At 36.3% G+C, this 14,750-nt stretch overlaps 1 protein-coding gene across 7 annotated transcripts in view; it reads right to left on the bottom strand.

Moving 5' to 3' along the window:
- The window catches only part of PPFIA2 (PTPRF interacting protein alpha 2), a 503,973-nt gene that overhangs the window by 120,958 nt on the left and 368,265 nt on the right, over nucleotides 1-14,750 (bottom strand). For all 7 annotated transcript variants that reach the window (XM_070370959.1, XM_070370962.1, XM_070370958.1 and 4 more), the window contains one exon: nucleotides 7,116-7,337. In XM_070370959.1, the coding sequence (XP_070227060.1) occupies nucleotides 7,116-7,337 (222 nt within the window). The remainder of the gene's footprint in view (nucleotides 1-7,115; nucleotides 7,338-14,750) is intronic.

The raw sequence follows: 14,750 nt of genomic DNA, 5'->3' as shown, positions 1-14,750 counted from the left end.
ATTTTTAAGCTTATCAAAAAGCAATACAATTGTTTGCTAAAACTACTTATGTTAAAAATACCCTTCATATCCAAAGTCAAATTTATTTAAGCCAGCATCTCATATTGGAAAATTACACTTTATCACACTAAACTGGTATAAAGGAAGTTACAACTGACATAGGGCTTTTTAAGCTCATTGAAAAAAAAGACTTCAGTGAAAGTTTCCTTTCAGAAAGTTGGTTCTTTTTAAAGTAAAGAACTTTTAAATTGTAAGAACTGGTTTTATGATCATATCAAAACTGTTTTCTATACCTGTTTTAAATTAATAGGATTTTCACCCACTCTAGTTTAGAAATTACATGCCTCAAATATAAAATATAGCTCTTTAGTACTGTCTTCAATAAATATCACTTAACGCAGGCAGTTATATAAGACTAGAAGCAGTTCTGGAGAAGGCAATGGCACCCCACTCCAGTACTCTTGCCTGGAGAATCCCATGGACAGAGGAGCCTGTTGGGCTGCAGTCCATGGGGTCGCTAAGAGTTGGACACGACTGAGCGACTTCCCTTTCACTTTTCACTTTCATGCATTGGAGAAGGAAATGGCAACCCACTCCAGTGTTCTTGCCTGGAGTATCCCAGGGATGGTGGAGCCTGATGGGCTGCCGTCTGTGGGGTCTCACAGAGTCGGACACGACTGAAGTGACTTAGCATAGCATAGAAGCAGTTCTAGAGGACAACGGCACTCCTCTGAAAACTTGTCTGCCTGTAGAAGCTATAAAGCTGCAATAGAATCTCAGACCCCAACTTCACTCCTAGGGAATGTCCACACCCAGAAGGAAGGAACGAAAGGTAAGCGATCACAACCATATCCAAAGCAGAAGCGCAACAGCATGTCTTCCTTCCTGTAGAATATGGCAAAATGATTTTTTCTTTTGTTTTCAAATCAAAAGGCACTTAAAGGTTTCTGTTAGATCTCCTTTCTTTCATTGCTACTACTACTACTAGTAATACTTCTTTTTTAAATGCAGCCTGTGAAGGCCATGAACCAGGTCTCAAAGTACTTTAAATACCTCTCACAGAAGGCTTTAAGACTTTACGACTTGTCAAACAACAATTAATATAAAGGTAACATTTTTTGGCTCAGAAAGTCTCAGAGCATTTCAGTCTTTAAAACCACAGCTGATAATTTTCTTAGACATCTAGGTTAAGTTTAAATAAGAGAGAAATACCGAAAGTAATGGCTAAAAGGATTGAAATTAGGCTTTGTTGCCTTCTTTGACTACCTTAATCCTACTGAACTTCAAGACCAGCTTAACACCTCCTTGGTTATTTATGTTTATACTAATGTTCAAAAGTGTGAAAATTAATCCATCAATTTGTCAAAAATTATCCAAATTATTTTTTTCAACAGTATATACACTTCCCTAGATCATAGCCATCCAAACAGAAGCTACAATTTAAAAAACTTTTCCTTAAAATTTAGACTTACTCTATTTTCTATATTTTTTAGTCCAACGATGGTAGGGTTTTCAGAGTATTCCTTCAGAGTGCCTACAATTATTAATCATATTGTTATATATCGTAGTGTTAATTTTGTTTTCATTCAGAACTCTGGGAATATTATGTCAATTTTGTAGCCCAAGAAAAAATTCTAAACCTAGTTTACATATATAAATGTCTTGCAAAATTCAGTTAAATGCATACATGTGCTTCTTCAGAATGTGACTATGAAGTAGCATATACTTGCTTTTAATCCTAGTTTTTGATACTTATTAGCTCTGCTTTAGGTACACATTGCTTAATTTTTCTATGTGTCATCTTCTTTTTCTTAAAATTTGGACTTTGGTTGGGATATTAATACCTACTACGTAACACTGTCGTGATATAATATTGTAAGTGCTTTGCATGATGTCCTGTATATAATACACACTCAGTAAATGCTAGCTTCTTTTTTATTATCATGTACCATACCCACTCAATAAATAATAGCTTTTTGTTATTATTTATGTATTATTTTTATTACTATTATGCCTACAATTATTAATAGCTAATCTGACTATGACATATGTTATGTGTAAGAGTCATTGGATGGGACTTCAGTATTTCACTTTTATTTCAATGATTCATATAGGAGATTCAATTTATAACTACAGGCTGTGTTGCCAAAAATAAATTTTGAATTTACAAGTTGGAGAAATATCTTTTCCTTGTGTATTACTAAGAAATTCTAAGCAAGAAAGTTTTTCCTAGTTCCTAAAAACTTCAGCCTAAAAAAGGGAGAAAACTGCATAATTAATTTTCTCTTGACTTGAAGGTTATAGACTATATTTTATTATAACAAATAAATGTAATTCTATAATAACTTAGAGTTACTAAAGTGAAAAAATATAACTCCATGTTTCAGATAACAGAAAAGATTAAATTATATGTAGTCATTCATACAATCACTTAGGGAACATTCAAAGAGCTCTTAAGAAGTTAGAGTGATGAGCTGTTTTTATTCACAAAATAAAATATAACTGAAATACTTCACAGAAAATTTTAACTCTTTACTTAGCAATATGTTTAAGGAGGTATTACTATTACTCATTACTACTAACTAGTAGCCTTTTTTAAAGAGTGGAGAGGTAATTCAGTCTCTGTCATGAGACTGACTATATTTTCTAGTGTGAGTCCTGTGCAAAGCTTCAACCAAGGCCCTACTCTAACAGGCTACAGTCAATTTAAGGAGCACTTAAGATGAAACTTAAAAATTAATTTTGAATAGATTTATTTCTTGACAAAGAATATTTGCTAAAATATAGTCGGAAACCATTAATGAAAGATAAGCACACAATTTGTTTCAGATATATTCGACTATGCATATGCACAGCAACTGCATCGAAGTTTTTAATTTTATGGTCAATTTTTCCTATTCTCTATTTTTTTTCTTAATTAGACAAATATTTATTGCGTATATCATATATAAATGATACTGTGCTGGCAGCATTATAGAGATAGCAAGGAGGATCACCTTATTTTGTTTGCTACTTAGAAATCTTGCAAGCTAGTAGTCTTTGTAGCTTGCAAGTTAGTAGACAAGGATACTAAGCAAAGTCTGAAATTTTTAATGTTTATATGATACCTTTTGAAAGTACATGATTTTCATATTTTCTTGCTTGTATAAAAGGTAAAAGGCTTGATAATATAGGAAGTAGTTATAGTGAGCTGCATTCTTTTTGATGGCTGCTATCTCTGAATAAATGATTGCATCTTGCTGATTTCGAAGCTACCCCTAAAGGAAGAAGCACGGATTCTGAAGATGGAATAGTCTTCCGTCCTTCATGGTGCTGGGAAGTGGGGAAGTGGTGTGTTGGGAGAACAGTGGGTAGGCCTTGGACAAGTTATTTCCATAACCTGAGAAAAATGGCACAATTAGAAGTAGCTCCCCTATAGGACAGGAGAAATGAAAGAAATTAAACATAATCCATCTGGAATCGATTCCAAGGTCGCTTCTCAAGTGATTTCTAGCAGCAAACCAGAGCCCCAGGGCCTGTGACCTGGATGTTATGGGACATAATTTATTTGGCCTTCACAGTGTCCTTAATACACACACACACACACACACACGACGCATCCAAAAGACAGGCAGAATATAGGTTCCTCGTCCAGATCTCATTAACCCTATCACTTCCTACTGTATGCATCTCCTCTTTACACAGTTATATTGTTTGCCTGAGCTCCGGAAGCATTTGTGTTTGCACCACTCTCCCTCAAATGTGAGTGATGAGAAATATTCCTTTCTCATGAAACCTTTCTATATTATAACTACATAGAAATTATGAGCTGATAAGAATAGTTCTATTTTAAAAGAATTCCTTCTGAAAGCAGAACACACCTTAGCTATTGAAAGGAATTCCTAATTTGAACAAAAATATCCGGCATCAAATATGTGACTGATATTTTAAATCTGACTCAACTTTTTGTCACCTACATCCAAACTATTTAGAATCAAAGTTTTATTTTTACATAGATCATAAGAAACGGGTAGCTGGGGATACTGGGCTCTATCTGCGAGTGACACTGGATTCAGTTCAGTTCAGTCGCTCAGTTGTGTCTGACTCTTGACTGCAGCACGCCAGGCCTCCCTGTCCATCACCAACTCCCGTAGTTCACCCAAACTCATGTCCATTGAGTCAGTGATGCCATCCAACCATCTCATCCTCTGTCGTCCCCTTCTCCTCCTGCCTTCAATCTTTCCCAGGATCAGGGTCTTTTCAAATAAATCAGCTCTTCGCATCAGGTGGCCAAGGCATTGGAGTTTCTGCTTCAACACCATTCCTTCCAATGAACACTCAGGACTGATTTCCTTTAGGATGGACTGGTTAGATCTCCTTGCAGTCCAAGGGACTCTCAAGGGTCTTCTCCAACACTGCAGTTCAAAAGCATCAATTCTTCAGCACTCAGCTTTCTTTATAGCCCAGCTCTCACATCCATGCATGACTACTGGAAAAACCATAGCCTTGACTAGACAGACCTCTGTTGACAAAGTAATGTCTCTGCCTTTTAATATGCTGTCTAAGTTGACACTGGATTAAACAAGTGTAAATAGAACAGGTGAGTGTTAAGTGAAAACAAAATAAAACAAAACACTGCTAATTCTGTGAGACTAAGAGATGAAGAAGTAGAAAATGATTAAAAGTTCAAGAATGGCCCTGGTGGTTTACTGCTCAAAAATTGTAGCATTTCATAACAGTAATACAGAAGAGAGGTTACACTTCACCTACTTTATAAATTATCTGAGTTTGAGTGCTGGAAGGAGTGAAGATGAGAGATGCATTTGTGAACTGTTAATTCATACAAAGGCGGGCATTCATGCTAAGTTGCTTCAGTCATGTCTTACTGTATGTGACCCCATGGACCATAGCCTGCCAGGCTCCTCTGTCCATGGGATTCTCCAGGCAAGAACACTGGAGTGGGTTGCCATTTCCTTCTCCAATATAAAGGCATAGAGAGCATTATCTAAGCAGTGGCAGATTGGTCTCTCACTTCATGGATCATCTATCTTACTCTGAGATAGTAGGCATTGTTTGCAGACATATCCTGGTTTCATCCATGCCTTTCGATGTTTACACCAAACACTCATAAATATCCATTCTTTCAACAAAGAGCTTTTGAGTGCCTATTATATACTCAATAGTTGTATATGTGATTAAAATAGAGCAATGAACAAAACTAGGCAAAACACAAAATCCCAGCTCTTATGAATATTTATGTACACTGGAGAGGGAGGCATATGACAAACAAGTAAATCAGTAAAGTATATGCTGCTGTCAGATGGCAGCAATTCTGTGAGATTTTTAAGAAATGAAAGAAGGAGAGTGTATATTTATAAACACTAGGTTTAGAGAACGCTCCATGAGAAGACATTTGAGTAAAAAGCAGAAGGAAAAGAAAATGCAACAGAATAGATCTGGCTTGTTTAAGAGGCCACAGTAATTGAATTGAATGGATTAAAGGGAAAGAGTAGAGTTCCAAGAGGTCAGAGGGTGGCAGTGAGATAGTATGATTGTAGACCCCCGCAAGGACCTTGCTTTTACTATAAGTAGAATAGGTAGTCATTGAAGAGCTTCAAGGAGAAAGTGACTTGAGCTGACTTACACGGTAACAGGTTACTCAGGCTGCAGTGCTGAGTATACACTATCATGATGCTCTAATGGCAGAAGATTGCTGTGTGGAGTAAGCAAGAGCCACGAAGACTGTGGCAAGAGGTCATGTGACAAACTCATTTTGAAGTTGGAAGTAATACGCTTTGTGGATGTATCAAATACAGTGTGAGTGAAAGAGAGGTACCAAGGACAGTTCCAAGGTTTTTGGTCTGAACACCAATAAGTAGTATTGCCATCAGCTGCGATAAGTAAGGCTGCAAATAAATCTGACTTCTTAGGGGGAATAGCAATAAACCAGTCTTGAGGATGTTAATTTTGAGACCCCCATTAGAGATCTAGATTCAGGCATCTGGAAATCAGGAGAGACAGATAAGCTGCAGATATAAATTGGGAATCATAAGGCCATGGGTAGTCTTTGGAGCTATGAAACAGCATGGGTTTACCAGGGGCGTTAAGGCTGACTGAAGAGGGAAGGCTTTCCACAGTTAGGGATGAGAAGCAGAGAACGTAAAGCAGCCTGAGATGGGGTAGCAAGCAAAAATGCAGGAAAATCAGGAAGAGTGTAGTGAGCTAGTAGCAGGATGAAAAAGTACATCAGGAATCAGATCAAGTGCTTCAAAGGACTGAGAAGTGGCTCCTGGATTTAGCAACATGGAAGTTAAACTAAATAAGAACTGTTTTGACGGGACTGTGGAAGCAAAAGTATGACAGATAAAAGGGGCTCAAAGGAGAATGGGAAGAAAAGAATTGGATACACAGAATCAACTCCAATAATAGCTAATTAATGAAACACAAAAGATAAAAAAATTAAAAATGTGATTTAGAAGAACATGTAAAATGGAAAATGTGAAAATCATAAAAAGTTCATGAATGTAGATAATTTTTCTTTTTAATTAAATGGAGTGATAAAATGAAGATTCTAAACTTTGCACTGTAGTTGGTAAGATGATCCCGCAATGTCACAAATAAGACATCTCCTTGTAACTTTTGTCATAAAGTACTCTTTTTCAAATAGATGAAGTGATGTTACATTTAGGAAGAACTGAATATATAGAAAAAGAAAGGTTCCCACTGTCACACATGTACATTCACATTCATAGATACAAAACCAAAATAAGAGAGACATTTTTAAAGTAATGTCTGTGGGTATTCCCATCTGCTAAGAGTATAGCAATTCATTATTCATACCCAAATCTAGGGTTATTTAAAATTAACAGCTTAAACTTTTAAAAATTCATTAAAAAACTATAGTTTTCATTAATTCTGAGACTTGCTACCAACATTTTCTTTCTGTACATATTTAGAGAAGTGATGAAATAAACTATTTTTGCCTTAGTGAATAAGTTTCATAACTAACATAATGTATTCCAATTTATGATCTTTTGGGAAAATATATGAGCACATGCCATCAGTGGAAATTATGGAAAAATATCTCAGAGGCAGCATTTAGGAAGCAGAGACTGAAAGTGTTATGAATCACTTACCTCCCTAATGTCCCTCTGATACTTAGTGTTCATTTCTTCTGTTTTAATGAGATCCTTTCTTGCTGTCTCAGCTTCCTGTTCCACCTCTCCCACTCGGGAAGAAAGGGCTGCTAAACGTTCTTTCATTTGGGCCATTTCATAGTTTTGTTTTTCAAGCAATTCTTGTAGTTCCACTATTTGACTTGTTTCATCAGTTGAGTCTATAGAACCATTGGACAATCGCTGTGGGAAAAAAGAAAGAAATGACACTGAGAATTATCTACCTCTTTAATTTGAAATCCATGACCTTAAAGATCTAAGACTGATAAACATTTCGTACTGAACAGTAAGAACTCTAATAGAACTAACTTTGGAGGAAAACTAAGCTTCTGAGAAAACTCTTAATTGACATTAAAATATAAAAGTAGACCAGTAATTTTCAAGTAGGTTAAAAGGCGCATTTGAACTGGAAGCTACTATATACACATTATACACAGTTTAGCACAAAACACAGGTAAACCCTAAGCATTCAGTAAGTGGCAGCTATTTTTAATCAATTACATATGAAATTTATTATAAAATAATATTATATTTATGTAATACAGCCTATCATTAGTAAGAAACTATGTAATATTTTCTACTTTTATTCAAGATCCTTTATGAATTTGCAATTAATTTTCAATGACACTCAGTAAATGAGCTTACACAACATTTTTCTTTTAAATAAGATTATTCCTATTGTGAATCTGACCTTGTTGGAACAAAGGTATGGCATAGAAAAGTCTTGCTTTCTATATTGGTATCAACATAAAAGTTATGAGTGTGCACAATCCACAGGAAAGAGGCTGAAAGAGTTTAAATAATTTGAGACTGATTTGTCCTCTTTTTGAAGGGGCTGCCTGGAAACCAGGGTGATCCATGTCTTCAGACTGATGCCCTACAGCCAAGCTGCACTGGAGTTTTGTGGTGAAGACAGTGCAGGAACTGGGGAGAAATAAGTTCTAAAACAAAAGGATTACAATCAAGCAGAAATAGGAAAGAATGGAGAGAGAGCAAAGAAAGTATTATCAATTCTGCTAGAATGCCTGTTTGAGAAACGTGAATTTGTTCTAGCATGATAAATACATTAAGGAACAAATTGAACATAATGTAATTTGTGTTTTCTCACGTGCAATCTCATTCTTGAGAATCACTGGCCGAACGCAGAAAAACAGACCTTGCTGAATCAATCAGTGTAGGAATATATTAATCAAAATGCCACACATGCTCATTTCTCAAGCATCAAACACCGAACTCACACTTCAGGGAGCAGTTCGGGTTAAACCATCCATATCTGTACGCCTGTCCGATTTTACTTACCCGCTCCTTCCACCACTTCACAACAGCTCACAGTTATACCCCTTCCGACACCCACTTTAATAAGCAAACTTCACCTCTTTTTCAAGGTAAAGAGTTAAATTTATCATAGCTATGCAATTCTTAACCATTTAACATGGGTAAAACTGTGCTACCAGTTTTACTAGTATTCTATTTCTTTTCGAAGTCACTAAGCTGTGCTGCAAACCCCTTTCCCCCATGAGCTCTGTGTTTTTTATTTTGTGATTTTGCATAACTCATGACACTTGGGAATGCAAATGTCACATTAGACAAAAGGTGGTACTAGTGGTAAAGAACCTGCCTGCAATGCAGGAGACAAAAGGGACTCAGCTTCAGTCCCTGGGTTGAGAAGATTCCCTGCATGAAGGCATGGCAATCCACTCCAGTATTCTTGCCTGGAGAATCCCATGACAGAGGAGCCTGGTGGGCTACAGTCCAAAGGGTGGCAAAGAGTCAGACACAACTGAAATGATTTAGCACATGTGCCCATAGGAGAAAAGGAGGGCTATCAACTGCATCACAGAAGATAAGTGAGAAAGATAAAACAGAGAGAATGGGAAAGCAAACAAATGGCAAGGCATGTTGATAAGTCCAGTTACCTAACATGTGGAGAAACAGCTGGACACATCAAAATTAAAAGGCCAGAGAAAGACAGTCTTAGACAGCATCTTAAGATACCAGCTGGATCTGCAGTTAGTACTTCAAAAATATTACTGAATGTCTGTAATGCAGGTGCCAAACTTCTAATTACTTAGTAAAATGGGTAAGAGGTGTTACAATTAGGTAGGGATTTTGAAGAGGAACCACAGATCAGTCGACCAGATGCTCCTTCAGTTTTGATTCCCTTAGCTGCTGGGACTGATGCTCACTGAGGGATCAGAGCTGAGAACATGCCCAGGAATTGCTGTTGGTGGAAGGGAACTGCCTTTCCAGAGTTAAAAGTCCTTCCTGGGGTATGCAGTACCACATACAACACAGACCAGTATTGTGTTTGTGCTCAGTCATTCAGTTGTGTCCAACTCTGTTTGCGATACTATGGACTGTAGCCCGCCAGGCTCCTCTGCCCATGAAATTTTTTTCCAGGCAAGAACACTAGACACGGATGTCATTTCCTACTCCAGGGGATCTTCTTGGCCCAGGTTGATCTTCTTCAACTTGCATCTGTTGTGTCTCCTGTACTGGCAGGTGAATTCTTGACCACATAGACCAGTAATATTGTGAAGCTAATAAAAATCCAACATTCTAGACAGTTTTTAAGAACACAAAATGGAAAAACATTGATTGTGACCTTTATATATGACATTCATGGGCAAGTCTGGATCAGTCTCTTTTGGGGTCACTGCATGAGTGTCCAGGAGTCTTCGGCAGAGGCGTGGGTCAGCGGTGGTCTGCTGCAGGGTTGGGGGCACTCAGTGCAGCATGTTAAACAGCAGAAACATTACTTTGCCAACAAAAGTCTGTCTAGTCAAAGCTATGGTTTTTCCAGTGGTCATGTATAGATGTGAGAGTTGGACTGTAAAGAAACCTGAGTGCCGAAGAACTGATACTTTCGAACTGTGGTGTTGGAGAAGACTCTTGAGAATCCCTTGGACTGCAAGGAGATCCAGTCAGTCCATCCTAAAGGAAATCAGTCCTGAATATTCACTGGAAGGACTGATGCTGAAGCTGAAACTCCATTACTTTGGTTACCTGATGCGAAGAACTGACGCTGATGCTGGGAAAGATTGAAGGTGGGAGGAGAAGGGGATGACAGAGGATGAGATGGTTGGATGGCATCACCAACTCAATGGACATGAGTTTGAGTAATCTCTGGGAGTTGGTGATGGATGGGGAAGCCCTGCATGCTGCAGTCCATGGGGTCACACAGAGTCGGACACAACTGAGTGACTGAACTGGTCTAAAATATGACATAATTATCTATACGTTGAACTGGGAAGAGCCAATTTACATTCATTAGACAGCAACTGAGAACTGATTTAGGAAGAAAGGCTAGAGCCAATTGCCAGTCAGTTATGTCCAAATTTGGGATCACTGGGGTATTATATTACTGAATTTCTATAATAACAGCAAATTTTTTTGATCTCTATATACAACCTATAAGTAAGGAGGAAACCTTGAGCTTTAATAGAATTTCTACATCTTCACATTGAGAATTTTCTCTAGCCAACTAGAAAAAAGGAAAGTTTTAGAAACTATGAAAATTAGAAAATAAATTTTTTTATTTGAAAAATGTTTTATGTTATTGAAATATTACATTCAAGATTAAAGTCCTTAAGAACTTTGGAGAAACTGAGACTTAGGTAATTACACAAAGCTGACTTGAATTAAAATGCAAAACTTTGAATTCACAGTTCATTTCATCTATACTTTATTATTTTTAATTAGGACATATAATCTAAAGGATAAACAACACATGTTGGATGGTATTGACAAGTACCAAGAATACGGCTGTGTGTGTGTATATAGCTATATGAACATACATAAAACAGCACACACACACGTACACAACCACACACATATGTATATAAATTCTGCAAATATTTGTTCACTGCAACTGATTGATCTTAATTTTCTAATTAGAAAAACGATTATTCCAATTTTGTGCATCTGAAGTCCATTAAAATCTTATCTAAAAATTGCATAGTTTTAATGGGCTCAAGGCAAGAGAAATTTAAGTAAATATAAACAGTAATCAGACAACGAAAATAAAACACTTTCATAATGTTAACCTCCTCAATTCCTTTAAGTCCATTAAGTAACAGATGTGTCTTACAAAGTCTTTATGCTACTTTGGAATTTTGGACTATCCATGGAAATTTTTTGAACTCTCATTTTTATCTTCTGAAGTACATGAAAGTGAAAGTTGCTCAGTCATGTCTGACTCTTTGTGACACATGGACTGTAATTTTTGCCAGGCTCCCTGTCCATGGAATTCTCCAGGCAAGAATACTACGGCATTATCTGTTTAAAAAAATATATATTTCATCTATTCAAATCATCTTAAATATATTCTGTGCTGAGTTTAATATACGCTTTCATAATTTCAGAGTAGAAAGGTCATTTTAAACCTGTGATTTATGTCTTGAAAAAAGAATATATAGCTTTTTTTCCAAATCATTATTCTCTTGATCTGATACCCTTGCAAGTATTTCCTTTTATTCCAAGAGATCATTGTACTCCTCATTTTACTTTAAATTTTCAAATTTGGATTTGCCTCCAAATCCAAACTAAGACTGCATTTTCATTAGAATGATGAAAATTATAGCTTCCAGGTATACATATATCCCCCTCCCTCCTGGCCTTCCATTCCAGCCCCACCTCCCCTCCCATCCCAACCATCCGGGTCACCACAGAACACAGTGCTGAGCTCCCAGTGCTCTACTGGAGGTCCCCACTAGCTATCTGACTTACATATGGCAGTGCATATACATCAATCTCAATCTCCTAGTTTATCCCATACCTTATCCCTACCCCACTGTCCACAAATCCATTCTCTATGTCAACATCTCTATTCATGCCCTGAAAATATGTACATCTGTACCATTTTTCCAGATTCTACATACATGTTAATATACTTGTTTTTCTCTTTCTGACTGACTTTACTCTATATGACAAACTCTAGGTCCATAACAACCTATTGGATACAGTAAAGGAAATTGAAGCACAGAGTGTAAATATTTTAGGGTCAAATTACTGAAACGTCGTAAGATGGAGATTTGAATGAAGGCATTCAAGTTTCTGATTCCTAGGAATCTACTCCTGTCACTCTTATTTCTTTTGTTGATTTTCTCTCTCTTTCTATGTCTTTGTTCATTCTCTTTTGTTCATTTATTATATCATTTAACCATTCATTAAACCTACTTGTTGTTTCATTTACTCATTCATTCAATCACCAAGACTCTATTTCCTTTGCTTCTACCATATGCCAGATACTAGGTTGGATGTGCTGTGAAACAGGAATATGAAGATTCCTGCCTAAATACAACATAATGTGGGGAAAAAGAATAAATCAAATAAAGCAACCAATTAAGAAATGACACCACCCTAATGACAGAAAGCAGAGAACTAAAGAGCCTCTTGATGAAGGTGAAAGAGGAGAGTGAAAAAGGTGGCTTAAAACTCAACATTTAAAAAATGAAGATCATAGCATCCAGTCCCATCACTTCATGGCAAACAGATGGGTAAAAATGGATACAGTGATGGACTTTATTTTCTTGGCCTCCAAAATCACTGTGGATAGTGAGTGCAACCAGGAAATTAAAAGACACTTGACTCTTGGAAGAAAGGCTATGATGCCCCTAGACAGTGTATTAAAAAGCAAAGATACCACTTTGCCGACAAAGGTCCATATATCCAAAGTTATGATTTTTCCAGCAGTTATATATGGATGTGAGAGTTGGACCATAAAGGAAGCTGAGAACCAAAGAATTGATTGATGCTTCTGAACTGTGGTGCTGGAGAAGACTCGAGTCCCCTGGACTGCAAGGGGATCAGTCAATCCTAAAGGAAATCAGTCCTGAATATTCATTGGAAGGACTGATGCTGAAACTGATGCTGAAGCTTCAATACCTTGGCGACCTGATGTCAAGAGCCAGCTAATTGGAAAAGTCACCTGATGCTGGGAAAGGTTGAGGGCAGGAGGAGAAGTGGGTGACAGATGATGAGGTGGCTGGATGGCATCATTGACTCAATGGACATGAGTTTGAGCAAACTGTAGGAGATAGTGAAGGACAGGGAAGCCTGGCAGGCTGCAATCCATGGGGTAGCAAACAGTCAGACACAACTGATTGACAACAAAATAAAATTCATAAGGACCAGATAGCATTTAAACAATGTGGATTCCTAATGCTTCAAGGTTATTGCTTTTGGGCATCTTAGCCTGCCTAAACTGTTTTTCTTTCTTTTTTTTTTTTAATCTCCAGCACACATATTGCTTTTTAGCTCTCAGAAAATCAGACTTGACCTCAGATTTCAAGTATTGTTCAACAAATAACATTTTGTCTTTGAATTGAAATTCTCCAATACAGATTTCACAGCTGTTATTTTCAATTCCACAGTGGCTCTTTAAACCTGTTTTACTATATATAAATCATCTATTTACAATCCCTACAAACCTAGAGCCTAGAACAAAGCACTAATATTTGTACTACATATCAGTTATTCTCAATTATGACCACACATTAGAATCCTTGGAAGAATTGAATAAAAATATAGAATGGAAATCACTCTATATTCCATCCAATTGTGGGGTCCAGACATATAATTGTTTTTAAATCTTCCCAAGTAATTGCAATGTTTAGTTGAGGTTAAGAACCACAGACCTCTATTATGCAGGTACTTTACTAATAACTATATCCAATTTATTTATTAAACCTAAACAAACTCTCTGGCCCAAAGAGGAAAGCTTCAAAGTAATAAAATAAAATAAGGATTGATGAAATGAATTTTAATAAAAGATCTGATAATAGACCCAAGAAATTAGTATTTTTTATCCTAATAAAAAACTAATTATTTTTAATGTACATTTCAGATGGAATGACCTGACTTTATTTCTTATTCATGAAAGATGAGAAGAAAAACACCTCTATAATAGAGTTGGCTAAATGTTGCTCTTCTTGGAAGGTTTCTAGACCAGATGATTTCTTATATTAATAGTTAGCTCTCCATTAATAATTTTTTTGTTCAAAACTGAGATTTGCAAATTCATTATGATATATTAAATTCCTGATAATTTTATTCAATCCAAATGCCCAGCAAAAGGCCTTTGTCAGTTCTTAGTTTAATGTGATCAACAGTGTTTATTAATAAGTATAAAATAGATTTATTATTTTTACAGAAGTTCTAAGCCATTTAAATTTCCACAAAATTTAAAAGAAGGATCGTTTCATCAGAGGAACCTCAGTTATTCTGAAGTTCCAGTGCTCTCATTATGTTTAAATTAGAATACAAATCACTCACTCTCTGATGTATGTGGCTTAATAGAAATACATTTCTTTTTTATACTCTTAAGTCTAAATAAAATATCAAGAAATTTCTAGTCAATGTTCCTATGATCAAGATTAACAACACTCATAAATGGGAAAAGTAGCTGTTTCCCATATTACAACATAAAATACAAATCTTAAAATATTAATATGGAAAAACATTCCTCTGTAAAATTCTTAAATAATCTATATAACTAGAAGATATAAGGAGATGAAGAGTACATAAAGATTTTTTGGTCTGATTTTGTTTTTTATTTTTGTTTTCAATTAAAAGTCTTCTTGTGTTTCTTTGTTC

The sequence above is a fragment of the Bos mutus genome, chromosome 5, assembly GCF_027580195.1.
Source record: "Bos mutus isolate GX-2022 chromosome 5, NWIPB_WYAK_1.1, whole genome shotgun sequence".
In the NCBI taxonomy this organism is placed as follows: Eukaryota; Metazoa; Chordata; class Mammalia; order Artiodactyla; family Bovidae; genus Bos; species Bos mutus.
The sequence above is the reverse complement of the archived record's forward strand: the minus strand, read 5'-3'. Positions and strand labels throughout refer to the sequence as shown.